Here is a 19824-nt window from a genome sequence, read left to right on the forward strand (position 1 = left end):
TTGGGGGGAGGGTTGGCAGACACAGGCAGGTCCCCTTTAGCAGGCCCAGCCTCGGTCTTGGTGAGGCCCCACTCATGGCAGCGATCCAAATTCCTAATAGCTGCCTCCCTTGGAACAGGGCGGCTTGCAGCCATGCTGCACTGTCTCACAGAGCTGCACCTTTGTTCATTTGCATCCCTTTCCCAAGGCCCTTCTAGCTAGGACTGGTGCACCAGGAAGCATCTCAACATTAAGTCTACTCTGCTGACAAGGATCCTTTCAAGGCAAGGCTCTGCTGTGTATTTCAGCAGACCTGGACAGTCTGTTTTTTAGCTGTCAAGACTCCAATTCCCTCAGCTTCTACTGTCAGGAAGAATATTGTAGTGAAACATCTCCCCCACCTCCTCCCCCTGCTTGCTTCCAGTGGGCATCAGGTGGAAAGGCGCACGCCCGATTCTCAAGCATCTCAACTAGCCTTCTCAAGGGGCTTTACATGGTGCCAGCATACACCTCGAAGCCCGGCTGGACACTGCACTTCATGGACACTAGCTTCCACAGGCCGCAGCTTCCTTGAGCTGGCAGATCAAGCTGGATGGCAGTTTCTGGCACCCCTTAGCTAACCCTTCCCTAGTTTTAATGGCTTCCATACGCTTCTCAAAGTCCAGCCCTGGAATTGTGCCACTCCAAGCATGTGCATGGTTTCCTGGTGCCTAGAGCCGGTCCTCGGTGGCAGCCTCCTGCCCCAGTGAAGAGAGCAGCATCCTCTTTGCTACCCCTGTGAGTGACTTCTTGGAAGACAGAGACAGGACCCCTCTAAGGTTGAATCCCTCAGGAGCACAGCTTGAGAGCACAGGCCCTGTTCAGACGGGCTGATGGGCAGGGCATTTGGATCCTCTCTGTGGCACGTAAAAAGCTACACTCCAGTGGAATTCTGTGCTGAGCCGCTTGATGCCCTCATGCTTCTCCCTGCTATCCTGGGAGACCCATCACTCCTCCCCCTGTTCAAACAGGCAGCACCAAGGGGATTGTCTGTGGTCTTTGAAGGCAGAGCAGAGGGAAAGGAGAGGAGAGGAGATGGATTTTTCCAGGGACAGCCAGCAAGTTAGCTAGCAGCATGGGTCGAGTGGGGGAAGTGTACAGCAAACCCATCTTAAGTGTGGCTTCTGCTCATCTACAACCAAACACTGTGCTGTGATCCAACGCCAACTGATCTCAGGTTGGGAATATTTTAAGAGCTTGCTAACGTAGCCAACGTACACACACCCACAGCCCAATCACCCAGGTTTTTCCATTCAGAGCCCTTTTGATTTATTTAGCTTTAATCAAGGCCTGGTTGGTTGTCTCTTCGGCAGCTGAAATTGGGATAGCACTTTGGCTGATGACCTCATGGGCTGTTTTCCCTCCTTGGCGTGTCCCCTCACCAGCCTGTCTATTTGCAGAGCTTATTTTATTTTATTTATTTATTTGCCACCTATATTATTTCAGATCTACTATTTATAGCTGGGCTTTTATTTTTTAAACCAACCCCCACCTCACCCCATTCGTTCTTGCTTACAGAACTCCCCCTCCCATGAAAGGGACGGTCCCTTTTCTGTACAAACCAGCAATTGTCCCTGTCCGTGAATACCCATTTTGTCCATCTATATGAACATGACGCATGGAGTGCATACCAGATTCAATCACTTATGCACAGAGGAAAAGCTTAGGTCTGTTTCCTTGGCAACCAATGCCCAGTACTAAATACTTGCATTTTACTTGCCAAATACTACAGATTAGCCAACTAAAGCCTGCTTTCTTTTTCTTCAAAGGTCTAAACATTCATGCATCGTCCACTCAGCGCAAGCAAGCTAATGTTATTAGTAGAATCTCTCCTGGTGCACAAGAGGAAAGGACAGTAGAGAAAGAAAAAGAACAGCCTTATTTTCTGTATGAAAGCCAATTCCATCACTTAGCAACAGACCCGGAGGCCTGTTAGAATTCAACCTTTGTTTGCAGCCTTTTAGTTCGGCTCCGTAAATTACATTTAATGCAGGCTGGGAGGGTCTGGGTGCCTGAATGGCTTAACGAACAGCCCCCTGTGTTGGCTATGAGGCCTTCTGATGGCTCAAGCCACAGCAGAGGAGAGCGAGGAAAGACCCAAGGGGTCCATGGGAATGGGATGGGGGGGGGGAAAGGGGAGGAGGCTGCTAACAGAGAGAAAAATGACTCTCCAGACAAAGGTTTGGACTGGGGTGTGATGACCGGGGTGATGAATCTCTGCCCCTCTGGTGAAGTAAAGAGCTAAGATGAATGAACATGTTTGTCTCATTCAGGCTCCCTCAGCACTGCCAATCAATCAATCCCAGCTCAGACAGCAGGGCTGACATGGAGAGTACAGGCGAGGCGGCGGGCTGACAGAGGAGAGGTGCCAGTAGGAGGAATGGGGAGAAGTGGTGACAAGATCAGGGGACCTGGCATTTCAGGAACACAGGGTGACCAGGTCTGACTGGCGGGTTCAGAGGTGCTCACAGCTGGGAACTGCCAGGAGGTTACTCCCTCGAGCTTGGAATTTCTGCATCTCTGCCATAAATTCTGAGACCCAAACTGCAAATCCCATCACTTTCCTCCCTCTGCTCTGGAGTACCGAGGCCCTCCCTCGACCAAGATGCATCAGCTCGATAGCCCACACCCTTCAGCACGCTGAGCTTGGGCGCTGGGCCTTGGCTGTGTTAATGAGGCTGACATAGATCAGAACACGGTCAGTTCAGTTGGCAAAGGAGTAGTGTGGCTTTATAACCCAGATGCTTCAGCCTCTCAACAAAGCAGGAATGGGTTCAAAAATATGTTAATTTCCTCCTTAGCTGAATTCCAACCTACATACAGTGAGCCCCAACTTTCCCTGCTAGGCTCTTGGACTCATTCCCATCTGAACCAGGCGTTCTTTCAGCAGAAGTCCTGACAGCCCCATGCTTGTTACCCCTTGTCGACTGCACTCCCTTGGGTCTGTTTTTGTTGCAATGAGGGCGGGGTGGAGGAGTTATTACAATATTGGGAGCATCTCGTTAGAAGTGTATTTTAGTGTAAGATGCAGAGCCCAAGGACCCTGGAAACACAAGGTCATTATCCCCTCTGACCCCTCTATTCAACTGCAGGAGGACTGACTCCAGTGCTGTTCCCCTGCACTGACTGTGTGTTTACTCTATTGGGAGCATGCGTCTCAGAGATGCCTCAATGCTACTCTAAAATGCACTCGGAGAGCAGGATGGTACACTCAAAGGCATCCCCAAACACCAGGGAAATGACAGAGCAGAAAAGAGAGGTTCATTATAAATAAGATCCCTAACACGACAATATCCTTGGGAAGTCAGGTAAGGGCAGTCGTGGCCGCTCTACATGACATTGCATCAGCTTAATTTACATTGTTTTTCAAACTGATTTAGTTAAACTGGTGCAAGCCTCTTCTTCACCGCAGTAGATGCTCTGATTTTGGTTTGTGTAGGTTTAGGTTAATCTGCTTTTTTTAAAACCAGATACAACTAAAAATCAAACTGAACTAAAAAAAAAAGGAGACTTGCACCAGCTTAACTAAAGTGATTTGAAAAAAAGACCCTCACACCTTCATTTAAAATCAATTCAAGTTTATGTGATGAGAAGGGCCTGTGAATGGATGCGCCCCCAACCCTTGACCTGGTCCCCTTACTTTGGAAACACAAGTAAATGCCATCATTAGAGCTGCTGAGGGGGATTTCTTTTTCCTTGCAAAAATTTTTGAGAAAAGGACCCCACTTTTTTGTAAAAAGTTTTCATAAAAAAAGCCGAATAACTCTTGGATTTCTGGTCTTCAGCAGCTGAAAACAGAAACATTCAGGGCACAAATTATTTGGTTTCACTGAAAATCCTGCCCCCGTCTCCCCATCCACACCAGCTGAAATTTGTCTGTTTTCGGTGACTGACAGCGCAAAAACATTTTTGTCAAAAACATACGTTTCCCAGAGAAATTTCTGTTTGGATGAAAAATTCATTTTTTGTCACAAAGATTTCAAATGAAAACTCTAGACCAGCTCTAATCATAGCAGACCACTAAGGGTACGGGCCTGCCAGATACCACTGAATTAACTGGGAAGACTGGTATTGACTTGATCAGGCTCGGGACAAGGCCTTATTTGAGCAGCCTAAATGTTCCTGCTGGCCCCTGCCAGAGTCAGACTTGAGTTGCTCTTTGCTTACTGATGGGCCTTTGGGGGTAGCAATGGTTCATTTTCCCTCTGGGCTCTATCCCATTGCTCCTCCTGTCTGACGTGCACAAGAGGCTGTTGGCCGTGACAGCGAAGCATGGGATCTCCAGCACCAGGAAGCTCTCGGTGGTTTTGTCTTATCTGGAGGAAGGTCTTCATCCAGATAAAACTGGGGTAATGCTGGTAGGTAGAGAAGCAGTTGGCCAAAGTGCAGAGAGGATCTCAGCCACTCCACTAGAGCTGAAGACACTATGGTTTTCAGTCTGGGGGTCCTTTTGGATCCCTCGCTACTTTCTGGATGTCCACACAGTGGCCGGGAGTGTTAGAGTGCCAATTATCTGTCCATACCAAGAGCTGCAGCCTTTTATTCTGGGCGTTATGGGAATCCTCGTGATGGCTACCAGTGCCTTTGCCACGCAGAGTGGATTTCTACAACATACTTGACAGGGGGCAGCTCCTCAAAGGCATTCAGAGGCTAGGCCCCAAAATGGCTCTCGGTCCAGGCCAACTTTTGCAGAGGGTGAATCACACTTCCATAAGCTATGCTTGGCCTCAGGCTTGTTTTCAGGTGCCACTGGATGGGCTGGTTTCAAGCAGCTAAACCCTAAAGGAGCTGGGGGCTTGTTGCAGAGACCACCTTTCTCGCAACGTGACACTGCAGGAGGCAAGGTCAGCCAAGGCACCACCACAGCAGACAGCTTACCGGGGTTTTCCACCAGGAGAGTGACCCGTTCTGTGGAGCAGGTGGCAGCTTGTACACAAACCCCGGCTCTAACCTATACCAGTGACCCCCTCGTTTCATGGGCACTCAGACTGATCCCAAAGCGTAACCAACTCCCTTCTCACTACTCTTCCAAAACTGAGCCCATTAGCTTCAGGAAGGGATTTGTCATTTGTTTCAGGCTGCACACACCAACAGGTGTGCTTCCCAGCCTGATCTGTGTTGCACAGCAGCGGCATCCAGTGGTCAGTTGGACCAATTGCAAGTATGTTTTTTCAGAGGTTTGCTCTTAAAACGCCATGCTTCTATTTAAAACAAGGCCCGAGGTGTGAACTCAGTCAGACAGCAGCCCCCTCGGGTGATCTCTGCACCTCGGAAAGGTGAAAGGCAGTGAAAATCAAATAGGTGGGGTGCTAGATTTAAAAGGAAACCTGTTAAAAATGATCAGAGAAAGTGTGTGTGTTTCTGTGTAGTGCAGGGTCAGGGTGGGCACATCACAACCAGGATGCAGGACAGAATGAACATAAGAAGCCTGGTATAAAAAAAAACTCCACAAGTTAAATGAAGAATCAAATGGCAGGTTTGCAACCCTCTGGCTTTAAAACCGTGCAGCTCCATGTCTGTCCATCAGGCCTTCTGACTAACACCAATAGCCAACCAAGAGCCCAGCAGATGACTGCATTTAGCTCCCAATCTTGGGAGAATCTATTCTCTATTTGATGCATGGGGGGAGTTACATATGCAAACCCTCCCTAACCACCTTTAGTCTAGCTCAGGGGTTCTCAAACAGGAGGGCATGACCCCTCAGGGGGTTGCAAGATTATTACCTAGGGGGTCGCGAGTTGTCAGCCTCCACCCAAAACCCAGCTTCACCTCCAGAATTTATCATAGTGTTTTTAATTCATAAGGGGGGGTGGCCCTCCGAGGCTTGCTGTGTGAAAGGGGTCACCACTACAAAAGTTTGAGAACCACTGGGCTAGCTGAATAGTTACTTGAATTCAGTCCCGCCTGGCTTGACTAATGCAATGGAGCAATTCGGTCTTAGCAGACAATAGCTACGTTCAATGTAGTCTCTTCCCTGAGCAAGGGCTGAATTTGGTCCGACTCCATTTAAACCCATTGTAAATCCTAGATTAAATAACGGGTACGAGGTGCACCCATTATTACTGGGGAGTGGCAACATCCACCCTGTAAAGCTAATTGGAACCAGGTGCAGGCGCCTGCTGGCCTAGGACAAGGAGGTGGGATCCTAAAAATGGGAACTGCTCAGGCAGCAGCAGCGCAAGCTGTCCCTGCACCTCACCCTGCCAAGGCCTTGGAGGCGTGAGAGGGGAGGATTCCCAACACCCCTTCAATCCCTGGCCTCCCGCAGAGGCTGCTCACAAGGGGAAGTTGGCGAGTGTCCCTGGTAGCGCAAGACATTTGGCTTGTGGTACACGGGGAAGCAGACTGAGGCTACTGAACTCAGCTCCTGCGGTACAGCCAGCAGAGGCCGGCTCTCGCTACCATGCTGGCTGACTTCCTGATACTGGAGAGGAAAGGCTCCCGGGGCTCTAACCAAGCTCCTGAGCCAACCAGATCCCCCCAGCCAAGCAGCATCTAGGTTTTAGCTTCCTCTGCCCCATCCTGTTCTCATTCACCCTCACTCCACAAAGGCAGCTTAGAGAGGGGAGCCCAGATCAACCTCGGCATCTCAATACATCCTTCCCCTCTGGGCACACCCCAGCATGGCAGAATTCAGTCCCATGGGAGGGAGCTCAAGGCTCTCAGACAGACGCCGTGGTCCTACCTTTTATGCTGCTCAGGGAGAGGGAGCGATCCCGGTCAGCAAGGCTGGGCCCCACTTTGCTGCCGCTGTTGTCCTTTTGCCGAGCAACCGCCACCGCGATGCCCACGGGCAGGTGCCTGACCTCCACCTCACCCTGTGACCCAATGCTCTCTCGGCCAAAGGACTTGGCACTTTCTGGTCTCTCCAGGTCTCTCTTCAACTGTTTCCCGGCTTGCTGGGACAGCAGCTGCTGGATCTTGGAGGTGCCCAGCTGGGCAGAGTCCAGCTTCATGTTGCCAAGCCCGCCAAAGGGGCTCTTCTTGCCGTTGCTTTGCCGAGCGGTCGTCTCCTTGGCAAAGCTGCCGCTGTACTTTATGAGGCTCTGCATGGCAGACCCTTCGCTGTGGGAGGTGGAGTGCAGAACGTCAGATGTGCCCCGGGACCCTACCGCTGAAGACCTCTGCAGGCCACTGGGGTCGAGGTATGCCTTCTTGACTTCCTCCTCCACCTGGCTGACGTGGTGGTGCTGGGCGGCCAGCACAGCCATCTGGGTGGTGGCAAAGTTGCCCATTTCAAAGGGCTTCCACTTATGCTCGGGCGGCTTCAGCTGCCGGTGGTCCAGATGTTGCCTGGAGGAGTCCAAAGTGCCATATATCTTAGCTGCTTCTTTGGAGCCGGCCCTTTGGAAGCGGTCTCGTTCGCAGGCACGGTGTTCTGGCTCCGGGCATGACCTCAGCAAGCCCTTGGTGGCCAGGAACTCCCGGCTTTCCGGAGAGCCCAGCCCGGGCCGGTTCAGAAAGGGTTCCGAAGCCACTTGCCTCTTCAGCACCATGGAATTGGCCCTGATCACGGACCCCTTCTCCCTCAGGGCCTCTATCCTTTTGGCATCGCTGTGGCAAGAGAAGTCCTGGGACAAGAGTGTGCGAGAGATGTCAGTGTGACCCCGCTCCGTGGGCGACTGCAACACACCCACTTTGCCCATGTCCTTGTCCTTCGCTTTGTTGTCCCGGGCCTGGGAGGCAATCTGGATGGGCCCATTCCTCTCATCGTAGGCCTCGACCGAAGGCACGAAGGTGGGGGCGACCACTTTGTGCTCCCTCCCGGGCTCCTTGGCCGGCGGGAAGATGGTGTACATGCTGGAATGGACAGACTGGGGAGGGAACGCAGAGGAGGGCGTCATTTTCCCTGGCTGGGAGGGGTGCGGGGAGGGACAACTGCAGGAGATGTGCAACGCGCCTCCCGGGGTCATGGCGGAGTCGCCCCTTTTCAGCCTGTCCGAGTGGGCATGAACAGAAGGCCTCATGTTCTCGTCATGGCGGTTGGGGTCCTTGGCACAGCGGTCCTGCTCGCTCCCGAGAACTTTCAGCATTGGGTCCCCACCGCCATTGCAGTTGTTGAGCGAAGAGGTCTGCAGCGGATTCTTGGACTTTGGTTCTCCACTGCCGGCCCCCCGGTTTGGCATGTGCTCAGCTAGGAATGGGGACAGCCGCTCCCCTGCCTTCACTGGCTTCTCCAAGCCAGTCCCTTTCCGGTCGCTGTCGGGTTTGGCTTCCTGGGTGAGATCCACCACGCTGCGAGGCTGAGGCTCCTCTTTCGGCTTGCCATCTTTCTTGGGGAAGTGTAGGGAGAGGTCACCCCGACAGGCCCGCTCCTTTCCGGGGGCATCTTTCAGGCCCTCCTTGGAGCTCTTGTGCAGGTGCCCGAGGTCCTTCTCACGGTGCAGGGCGCTTGGCGCGTGGTTGGCCGCTGTCCTCGAGACAGGGGCTTGGGGCTGCAAGGCAGACTGTCCTGCGTGGCCGGATAAGTAAAACCCATCTGCAAAATGAAATGGAACAAGATTACCTTGGTTTCTCTCCACTGCAAACTCCCAACTGCGACTGCTCCCATCACAAGCCCAAAAACTCTAGTCTGTGACTCAAGAACATGGGAAAAATGGGGTCAGACCAACATGGGACGAGCATTTAGATGCTCTTGGCAAGGGGGCAGCACAAATCCCAAACCTTTACTCCTTAGCATTAGCAGAGAGCCAGGATTCTAATGGGGTTCCCAGAACACGTCCATACCCCACCAAATCCCAACCATCAGATTGAAAGGGAGAAGGATCTTGCCAAGAATCCCCCCTTCATCACAGCACCTCTGTCAAAGACAGGCCCCCAGGTCCTCTGCACAGCAGTGATGCAATGGAGAAACTGCCTGAGCCTTTAAGGGAGGTACACACGAGCCTCTCTTCTTCTGAAGGGTAGGGCACCAACCCAAGAATCTGCTGCCACAGAGTGTTTGGCTCATACGAAGCCTGGGCGAAGGGGCTGAGATGGGTTAACTACACTTGTGGAGGGTTAATGATGCTCATTTGATTGGTCAAGATTCTTCTGGGGTCTCAAGGTACTTTTCAAAATCAGTGTCTCGGCCTCCTTCCAGGCTCAGCTCTCGGAGCATCACCCAGCCGCCAGTTGTGGTTCTGCATTTTAACTCCAGACTGAGCTCAGCTTGGACCCCTCCTGTTGCCCATCATCAGACAGCACAACCCCCTTAACCCTTTGGAGACTGGGACAAAGTTCCAATGGTTTGATGGCTGGTAAGTAGCCTGGTAAGGGGTCACAGGGGACAATCTAGGGCGATGGCTGCCAGGGATGAGGTCTCTCACTTCTAGGGAGCAGGGGAAGGGAAGGGATCAGCACAACCTAAGGCTGATTCTCTCTGGACATGGAAGAGCGTGCTGGTGAAATTGGATGGCCACCACGGGAATCTGCCCTAATTAGAGCTACCGATGACCGGTCACCCAGGGGAAGCCCCCGTAAGCCGTGATTTGCACCGCAACAGCTAACCTCCATTTCCAGCAGTGGTTGTTCCATCGGTGCGCAGAGCATTTGACCTGTCGGTGCTGGTGGTTCGCATGGGTGCTGCTACACTGGCGGCTGGGCACCAATGTTAAAAAGCAGGGTAATGCCTCAGTGCAGCCACAGTCTTTAATAAAATCCCCACCATCTCCCAGGGAGCACCCTGCCAGGCTTGGGCCCCCATGCAGGGAGCGGTAAGGAGGGTGGATGGAGAGGTCTCTCTGAGGATGGGAATGGGGAAGGACCAGTGAGGACGGAGAGGAAGAGCCCATGCCAGTTGTACAGAGAGAGATAACAACCCTGGTTCCAAACAACTGATGCAAGCAGACTGACCTTTCTGTGACTCAAAGAGGCTATGCTGACCCAGCTGGGCCAGGAGGGGGCTACCGCTGCGGGGGGGCTCGAGGTGGCTCAGGGGAATGTATGACGGGTAGAGCCCATTGGGCAGATGGGAGAAGCCTGAAAAACAGAAGAAGAAACATGTTTCAGAACAGCCGGCTCCTTGTGTTGGAACAAACCCCGCAGAGCTACAGACTGTTATGGCTGGCAACACCCCTTCCCCACGCCAGAAGAGGCGGCTTTGCTTGAACAACCTATTGTGTCATGCCAGCCTGCAGGGTGCTGAGAGTCAGACTCATACCCTAGGGCTCTGGAGCACCATGTAGATCCTCCCACCAGAGGGCGCTGCCTGCTGCCCCAATATTCCCTCAAAGTGGGGAACTTCTGTGGCTACACATCACATGGCATTACTGCAGCAGCTGTATCGCCATCCCGCTGGGATGTAAGCACTGCCCCAGTCTGCAGGCAGCTGCAGGGAGCGATCAACATGTCAAGATTTGCAACAAAACTCCCCATTGCAGCAATCCCACTGTTGTGGCAGCAATATTGTTGAGAGAATCCATAAAACAACTGATTTAAAGAGCCACAACAGAATCTGAATGGAGACAGACAATAACTGTAGCCTGTGCTCAGAGCAGCATCTTGACAATATAGTTAACATTTCAAATTATTTAGATGCTATTCATGATCTTTTGCTATGTATATATTTACGTAAGGCACACTGATGAATTTGGTTACGTGCACCATTGCCACCTACTGGATGGAATCAGAACGGCTTAATTTTTGTGTTATAACTTGTTTTTCAGGGTTTATTAGTTTCATTTTTGGTTTTTTTTTAACAATTTTTGAGTTCTACGTAGATGTCAAAAAATTAGCTTTGTCTTTTATACACGAAGTACTGTTTCAAACAGCAATACATTAAAGCACATTAGAGCACCGTTAGTGCACACCCGCAGGGTCTACACAGATCAATGAATGTGCAACACATTACTGTGCTGTAGAAATCACACCCCCTCGAGTCTACATTACTGCCCAGTGTAAACAAGCTCCTAGACACAAGCCTGGGATCAGGAACATCACCTATGTAAACAAACTGCACTGGGAAAGGAGCGAAGTCAACATAAATTGAGTAACTATTTCTGGTATTTTTCTGGTGCATATTGGATGAACAACAATCTCATTTATTTTGAACTGGGGGTGTTTTACTAGTATTTGCTGGTTAAAACCAAAAACCCCAAGCCCTGGTTATAACATCTATATGGCTCACTCCTAATGGAGATCTTTCTTTGGCCCAAGCTCTTTTCGGAGCAGGATGACCAGAGCTTTATCCTAGCTGTCACTGTGACTTTCCAACTGCCTGAAGTGCTGAGCAAAGAGACAATTGCTAAATCCCAGGTGGGACAGATTTGCTACAGTTCTATGTATAATTATATAAAAACATTGCACGTACACCCTTTGCAAGCCATGAAGTGCTCACACAGGGACATTCAGACTATGCGTGGACAGCGAAATGTGCCTTTTTATTCCATGGGCTGGAGAAAGTTGCATAACTCCTGAGCATTAGTACAACTAGAGATCATGCCACCTTGTCAGGAACAAGCCAACCCTGGGAACAAATTACAGCTAACTTAGATGGGATTGAAAAAGTGTCCCATCTGGCAGGGCCCATTGTTATAGTAAGGGGAGGAGACCCAAACCCATTTCCCTCATGACCTACCGCTTGAGTCTCAGTTCCACAGCTGCTGTGTGCACAAACCAACTGAAGACCGTGGGAGTTCTGCACACAGAACATGAGAACACGGACATTTTTCAGAGCGGAAATCAAGTGAAAGTTTGGCAACACATGGGAGCAAATACTCTCCACGCATGTGCTCCAAAGTGGTAAGCTCTCAACTTCACGGCTGACCTAGCTGTCCGCACTAGGCACTTCCCCAGGCCTTTGGGGCCAGGGGGAGGAGGGAGAGACACAGGATCTAATATTTGGGGAGGCGAATCAGCATGGGAATGGTGCCAAGAATGTGTTGCAGAAGCAGCTACTCTAAGGGGTTACACGCAGGGCACCATTCCACGACCCACTGTTTCATTTTCTTCACTGCCCATGGTCACCTCTACACAAGGGCCTTATCTGGGCTTCTTTCCTGAAGATCTCCCACTTGAGGCAGCTCCACCCATGCAGGTCTTTCCACACTGGTGACTTCACCAGAACTCCCCCTAGTGGCAGGCATGGTAGGAAATTAAGAAAAAAAGCTAGTGTGGAACCTCAGGAACCCCAAGACCTGACACCTGACGTCAAACACAGATCTTGCTGCAACCCTGGAGAGGAATATAATTTAGCTGCTGGCGTGGACAGGATCAAACTGTCTTCAAAGCCCAAGTGTGTGTGATTGAAGCCTGGTTCCAACAACAGCCGGGGATGTTTTCTGCACTGGCTGTTGAACATGGCTAGTTTTTTAGCACAGATCTGCCCTACAGGGTCACATCAATCCAGACTGTAGAACTGAATGAGGGCAGTGGCCCAGAGAAGGCTACTTCACCTTGATCCCCCTTTCCAAGCTGCGGCTGCAGAGGCAGTTTCAAGGGCATAAGGCATAAGCAGCACCTGGAATCAGTTTGCTACTCGCTAGCTACTTGCTGAATTTCCTGAATCACACATATCGATTCCCCCTCCCTCTACGCAAAACAAAAAACATAACATCTTAGGCTTTCTACAGTCTCCCCCTCGATGGCTGTCACTGCATCCCAACTCCTCCTGCCCAGTTCTCTCAGTTCAATGGCTTTGTCAAACCAGCTGATTGAAGCACTGGAGGGGCTGGCCAAAGGATTAGGGGGAGGGCAATCGAGTGTGGGTGGAAGGTCACAGGTCAGGTGAAGGCACCTTTCAGTCACTCCCTCTCCCCAGACAGATGGAGGTTGTTACTGATGTTTTATAGCAGCTGTCACGGTCACCAAAGCAAAGAGCAGAGTGGCTGACAAACCAGTCTCCTGTGCATGTTCAGGACCCAGGAAGCATCTCCAGGCTCTGGTGCATTGTAGGAAAAACTCCTACAAGGGGCTCCGGGGCCGGGGGACAAGCCTAGGATTCAGCTGGAATAGCACTTGGGAGCCCAGAGGGCCAGCACCTCACACCAGGTCAGAACAAGGGAGGCGATGGGCACACAAGGTGGGGATCTACTCGGGAAGGAGTTCAGGTGACCAGAGCAATTTGCAGGCACTAAGATCTCCCATCTGCCCTGACTTTATAAGGGGAATCCACGCACACACAACAGCCAGGGGGTACCTGGCCCAGGCCAGAACATGGGGCTCACACAGCAAGGATGGGCTGCAACAGGACCCTTACTCCAAACGCTCCGAATGTCGGGGTGCTTGAAGCCGGAACCAGGCTCTGAATTTTGCAGACTGGCCCCTATCTTTATAAAGGACCAATGCAAACCCCAGATCCAAACAACCTCAAAGTGCACACAAGACCCAGATCCCAACTCTGCCACTGGAGGCCCTCTCTAATGTCTCTAGCGCTTCGGGTAACCCTGAGCACACCCGTGAGACAGGTGTGCATGACGCACAGGCCAGGGGGCAGATGACCAGCCCAAGGCCATAGGCAGCCTTGGCGCTGGGTTCAGACCCCAGGAAGAGCACCTAGCTCCCAGGCCTGGGAACACACCACTCAGCCCGGCTCCTCTCACTCTTACATTTGTGGAGGATCCCACTGAACTGCTGGGCACAGCCAGCCTAGTGATCTGGGAAACATTCCCCTCCTCCCCTTTGCCAGGGATGGAGAAGTCCCAAATCCTGCCCAATCAAGCCAGATCACAGCACAGGGTTACATCAGCAGCAGCCAATGGGGAAAATGGAGAACGAGCACATGGCAAGAGAACTCTCTTTGGGAAGGGTGATGCATCCATTGCACACCCGTGTACGTGTACACACACACACACACACACACACACACACACACACACACACCTTCCCACTGAACCCCAACACCAACCACAAGAGAAGACACAAGGAGGGATCTAGAGGTCGAACGACTGCTTAACACACGCTGTTCCTTTTGCCAGCCGTGGTAACATACAGCTTACCCCAGTCACGGGCTTCTGCATGGGAAGGGGGCAACCCACAGCCATCTCCCTGTGGTGTCACCGGAGCGGAAAGCTTTGCAATCCAGCACAATGTCCTGGGCCAACCGACACCCCAATAGTCCCAACCAGCTCTGCCTTGCTGCTACTCCAGCTGATCGCTCAGCCCTAGCCCGTGGCAGCAGGGGCACTGCCAGCTTGCACAGGGGCAAAAGGCTTTTACTGAGCACCTATGGCCACCAGGTGGCCTAACCTCGTCTCCCAACTAAAGGATGCTCTGGAAGCAACGCTCCCCTCCACCTGGCTGGGAGAGGGGGCCGCTCCAGCAATCAGCCACTGCCATCAGCATTCAGGTTCTCTCTCTCTCTTTACCTTCATGGGAGTGAGCAGCCCAGAGTTGCACCATCTGGAGGTCGGCGGGGGTGGGTGACCTGAAGGACAGGTCAGAGGGTAAAGGGGTAGGGCTTCCATGGGGCGTGGAGGATGTCCCTAGTCCGCTGGCCATATACCCACCCAGGAAGGCCTCACCTGAATGGGAGGATGGAGAAGAAAGTCAGGGTTAGGTACCAGCTTTAAAGCAGAGGTTCTTTCCAGTTTGCACCCCTCCCACTGCCATCTGCCATGCCCCGGCACCCACTCCCCTACTGCCCGCTAGGCGGCCTAATGAGAAAACACTGCAAGATGAGCAAGTCCCTGGCTTAGGAGCATGTTCCCACTTGATTCCCCTTGACCACAAACCCTCGTGATCTGTAGCGAGAGGGGGTGCCTGGGCCCGTGCAGGGGGAGCAGGGCTGGCAGGCAGCAGCTAGGCCCTAGTTCCCATCCCCAGCTCTCGTGCTCTTTCCCTGGGCAAGACTGCTTCCCCTCAGTGTCCCTCGCTGTCACACGGGGGCAAGGAAATGGATCTGCCTAGCAGGGGCGTTGCGAGGACGAGCACTGGTAGGACGTAAACCAAGCCAAGGGCGGTTAGCACAGGAACTTGGTGGATGCAGCTGTGTCAGCCCAGCCGAAAACCCCTTTGTGTTTGCTCTGCTTTCTAAACTGTAGCGGGGAGGGCTTGGCCCGGGGACTCACCAACGAGAGGGGGATGCGATCGATCAGCCGATTAAACACAACCAACCACACAAACCACATGCACAATGGGGGCAAGGGTTGCTCTTTGCTCTGAGGGTGCGGCGGGGATGTCGGGGAAGGTAGACATGCCCAGCCAGATCTGGTTTGGGTTAAAAGTCCCCAGAAGAAAGTCTTCAGCAAGGATTGCTCAGAATCTACGCAGATCCCCAGCGAAGCCATCTCCACCAGGACGGGTGGTGAAAGATCCAACCGGCCCCTCTGGTCGCATATTTCAAACCCGCTGAGAGTGGGGCAGCCTCTGAGTTTTGTCCTGCAGGTTATTTCCGCCAGCAAATGTAGACCCATCCCCAGAACATTCAACATAGGTGCTACGTGAAATGATGGCAGAGGAAAAGAAAATATTTGCAAGCTCCCCCAGCGCTTAGAAGAGGCCAGAGCCTCCCCAGGCAGGTGGCTACAGGGTCCAAGCCAGACTATGCACCACACATGGCTGGCGTGCGCCCGCCTAAGAGGAACTCCTCCACCCAAGCTCTGATGTGCGCAGCTGTAGCCCAGCACTTCGAGGAATCCCACACTCGCCGCAGCACAACTTCCCCCCGGTCAGACAGAGGCTGCCATAAGGGCCAGCTATCAGGGCACTGCCAACCAGCTCCCCGTGATAGGAAATGTTGGTAGAAGAGTGAAAGACCTTTTAAAAAAAAAAAGAAAAGAAAGGGCACCGACCCAGAGATAAAGCCTAGAGGCAGATGTGAGAGAAACTGGACATCAGTGAGGGTCACTCATCCCCCACCACTCTGGGCAATCAAGCCTGTCGGCCCCGCGCTCCATTCCACACAGGCTCCTTGCTAGTGACCCAAACCACAAGCCACCAGCATGACATGGCCATGCAAGGCGGAAGCAGCACTCAAGATGCACAAGCCACGGCTCACCAGATCTGGTGCAGGACGGGGCTCCTGGAACCAGCTGGGAGGCAGCATGCTAGCCTAGATATCCCTGGTCTTGGGCTGGGGGGCGGGGGGGAGGGCAGAGCCAGCCACAGAGCCGGTGCAGGGAACCCACAGATGGAACAGCTCATGCACGGAGAGAGTGTGGTGAGACACCACCATGTGCTTCAGCGATCCCTTCCCCTCAGAAGCCAGAGACTCTTCGCACCCGGAAGCTTGGTGGCCTCCGAGGCTGTGCAGGAGATTAAGTAACTTTCCCCCTGCTCCGCACATGTGCACAGATGCCGCCGGTTGGCCAGTTATGGGGTTTCTGCCTCTTATGGAATACTGCTAACGGACGATGCCACACCGGCCTCTCGAGCAGCACTTCTGATGGATGGACATGTCGGCGGGAAGTGGGGAGACCAGATTCAGAAGTGGCGCAGGCCCGAGTCAAGGCCTGCAAGGAGCAGATGTGCCCATGCCACGAGAGCACCACCGAGGAAAGGACCAGTCCCAAAGCTCCATCTTCCCGAGGCCACCTCACCTTCTCCCGTAGCGCCGCCACTGAAGAATTACAGCAACTTCCAGAGAGGGGCTTGAATCGGCAACTTGGCCTCTGAGAATCCCTAACGCCCAGAGAGCAGCAGTTCTATCTGCTAGCGCGTTGCTGGATGAAGCTAGAATGGCTCCACAGGGTGTCCTAGGGCAGGCCTGACAGCAGATTTGCAGATCAAGCAGCCAGAGAGTCTGCGGTTTTACAGTGAGAGGACCCAAGATCTATTCCTGCTGTCGCTGTAAAGTTTCTGACATTCACAACGTGCAGCAGAGAGAGCCAGGACACTCCACATAGCCAGGGACACATCCCCTCCCTCTCCCCCAGTGAAGGCTTCCCTCTCCCCTAGATCGCTGTAAACAGCAACTGGCATGCGAGATAGTGACACAAACAACTCACTGGAGGGACAACCAGTTACATGCTAAAAAGCTCCATTTCCCAGCTGAGGAAAAAAGAGAGAGGAATCCCAAGTGCACTAAATACAGAGCCTGCGGGTCCAGGCCGCGAGGTGTACTAAAGGCCAGGGTTTGTCTCATGCCTACACCATCACCTGGACAATGAGCCAGGAGTGGTGCTGAGCTCTAGAACTGGTTACATGCAGTCGCCTGCCAGCCTATAGTCCTGCACTACTTCCATTTCTGCTCTCACACTCCGAGTTAGCAAGGGACCAGGCATCTCTTATTCCCCGAACCATCAAGGCTACTGGGACTCAGGTTTAGCACAATTTGGATCCAGCTTGGGTGGGTTCAGGTGCGTTCAGACCTATCTCTTGTTATGAGCTAACAGAAAAGGATCCATCCACCTTCTACAAACTTCCTGCCATTATGTGCCGAAAGATTCTGCATCAAAAGGGATCACAAAGGATTCTAGGGAGCACTGCAGGGACCATAAGGTAATGGGGGCGGGGGGGGTCCTGCATTAGCAGACCCTTTGCTGCCTCTCATTCCAATCTGCCACCTCAATGTTTCCAGAGGACTGCTCTTCTCTGGCTTTCCAGACTACAGATTTTCTCTCAGAGAAAATGGTGGTTTCAGTGCAAAGTGCAAAGGAGCTCAGGCCACCTGGAGCCAAACGAACCAGCTCAGGGGGGCCGCTTGGCATTTCCACCTTCATCATCTCTCATGGTGCTAAAAGGCTGGGATGGGCAATGGAAGAGCAGAGGCCCCAGCGCGTCCTCAGAGCATGGAGACATGAATGGGGAAATATACAGCCCTGCTGTTAGCCAGCGTTCAGAGCTGCAGCCCAAGAGAGAATCTGAGGCTCCACCAAACTGCAAAAAAAAAAAATATAGCACTCATCTATCAGCAAACACAAATCCATAATTCATACCTACCCCCTACCCCTCCTGCATGCAGTGTGCAGAACATGCAGCTCTTGGGCCAGGCGGTGATAAGGACAGGGCATTCCTTATACACTCTAGTATAACCCCCTCCCTTCCCAACCTGGGATATGCACCTCAATGAAATGCCTCCCCTCTTTGCCCCCTCCTCCCCGGCAAAGTAGCTCCAACACGTTCACTATTTTTACAGAGTCTAGTGAGGCACAGAGAGAGCCACACATGGTGCCAGCTGCGGCTGTGCAAAGGGTATGCGGGCATCCTTCGATCCAGCCCCGCAACGCCCCTGGCTCTGCCACCCCAGCCCCTACCCTCTCCAGGGCAGAGACTGCAGGTTGTGCCACCATATTGGAGAACGGTAGGGACGCAACAAGCGTCTTCTAGGGACGAGCAGGGGTTTCAGCCAAAGGTCTAGAAAATGGCAGCCCCCAGGCTGAGTTCCCTCTAAGCTGCACCACTGCACAGCAGCCTATTAAGCACCATGGAGACGATCAGGGCTGCTGCAAGGAGAGACGCCTCTCCCGCAGCCCTGGACCTTCCATGGCCAGGGGAGAAGAGCCTCTCCCCGCCAGCCCAGCCCAGCCGTGGCAGGGAGAGAGGCACCTCTCCAATGTATCCCCATCTTTCCTGAAACGCAGCACCCAGAACTGGACACAATACTCCAGTTGAGGCCTAATCAGCGCAAATGGGTTCCTTGGATGGTAGTATGGAAGCTTATTGTTTCTTCCCCGATTGCCAGCCACCCATCTGACACCCATCTCTGAAGGGTCACACCCACCCCAATGTGCCCTTTTCCTCCCAACCCACTTGTCTGTGTCTGTCCTTAGGAAGAGCCAGGTGAGTGGGGTTGAGCTGGGAGTAGAAAGGAAGCAGCAAGCTTATTTCTGACCCCGGCAGGCTCGCATGGGACAAAAAGGCGTTACACACATAGCCTGAAATCCGGCCTCCTAACTGGCAGGCCCAGCAGCAGAGCACATACAGGCCAATAACAGAACCCACATAAAGCATCTGCAAAGAGAGCAAGACCCTCAGCAACTGAGAGTCTAGAAATGGGCAGCTGAATAATTAGCGTGTCCATAGATCACTTTACCGAAAAGCAGATTCTTTGGGCAGATTACCTAATAGAAACCATTTCCCCTTCCCTGCCTCTGCTCTGGGATACTCTGGCTTGCAGCACTACAGAGCTCAGAACAGCAGCTACTTCACACCCCCACCGTAATGGCGCCAAACAGCTGAGAGACAGATTGCAGGACAGTGTAAATCTTTGCCACCTCGTCCTTTGTCTCTCGGGTCAGTTCTAGTTATGCTGTAGGTCCCGAGGATGTCTGACTCCGTGCCATACACGAGGCAACAGCACATTCAAGGCTGAACTAAAGCCCATCTCATCAGCTCATTGCTGGGGACTGCTCCTGCATCCTTTGCACTTTGGTACCAGTCTGCTTCCACATGGCTTTTCCAATAGCTCCTGCCAAAGCTCTTCCTTAGAAGCGCCACAAGTTCACCAGCCTTTGCATGCAAAAGTCCTCCCCTAAAGTCTCGCTTCATCTAACGCTGCCTTATTATCAGCCCATGTCCCATGGCTAACGATGGCGTCAAAGAGTTAATTTGTAGCATTGATCCTGCATCTCCCCTGGAGCATAGTGACGGTTTCAGTCACAGCCCGGAAACCAATTTAACTCAATGTTTCATCTTCCGAGGGCTCTGGAGACTGCCGAGGTCTTCCCGACATAAACAAATTGCACGGCTGAGCAGGAGGTCTCACGTTCTTAGTCTTTGGTGCTTTGAGCTTTGCCACCAAATAGCCATCTGATGAGCTGGTGCAAGTGAACAGCCCTGCACGGACTCCTGCCTCGAATACACTGGGGAGTCTGGACCCAGGCCTTTTAAAAATTCATCTTGCTCAGTATGGGCTATTGTCTTCACCTGCCATGCTATGGAAACAGCAAGTCCCTTAGTCAATGGGTAGAGAGGTGGCTTTGTTACCCAGCATGCTCTGCAAGTACT

The 19824-nt window shown here is 52.6% G+C and overlaps 1 protein-coding gene across 12 annotated transcripts in view; it reads right to left on the reverse strand.

The window, feature by feature from the left end:
- Positions 1-19824, reverse strand: part of TNRC18 (trinucleotide repeat containing 18) — a 91034-nt gene that overhangs the window by 44187 nt on the left and 27023 nt on the right. For 9 of the 12 annotated variants that reach the window (XM_030576801.1, XM_030576812.1, XM_030576806.1 and 6 more), the window contains 3 exons: positions 14304-14459; positions 9853-9978; positions 6704-8497 (listed from right to left, as the gene is read on the reverse strand). In XM_030576801.1, coding sequence (XP_030432661.1) covers positions 6704-8497; positions 9853-9978; positions 14304-14459 — 2076 coding nt within the window. The other 3 variants (XM_030576813.1, XM_030576811.1, XM_030576808.1) reach the window with 3 other exon arrangements.

Source organism: Gopherus evgoodei, chromosome 10, assembly GCF_007399415.2.
Source record: "Gopherus evgoodei ecotype Sinaloan lineage chromosome 10, rGopEvg1_v1.p, whole genome shotgun sequence".
Classification (NCBI taxonomy): Eukaryota; Metazoa; Chordata; order Testudines; family Testudinidae; genus Gopherus; species Gopherus evgoodei.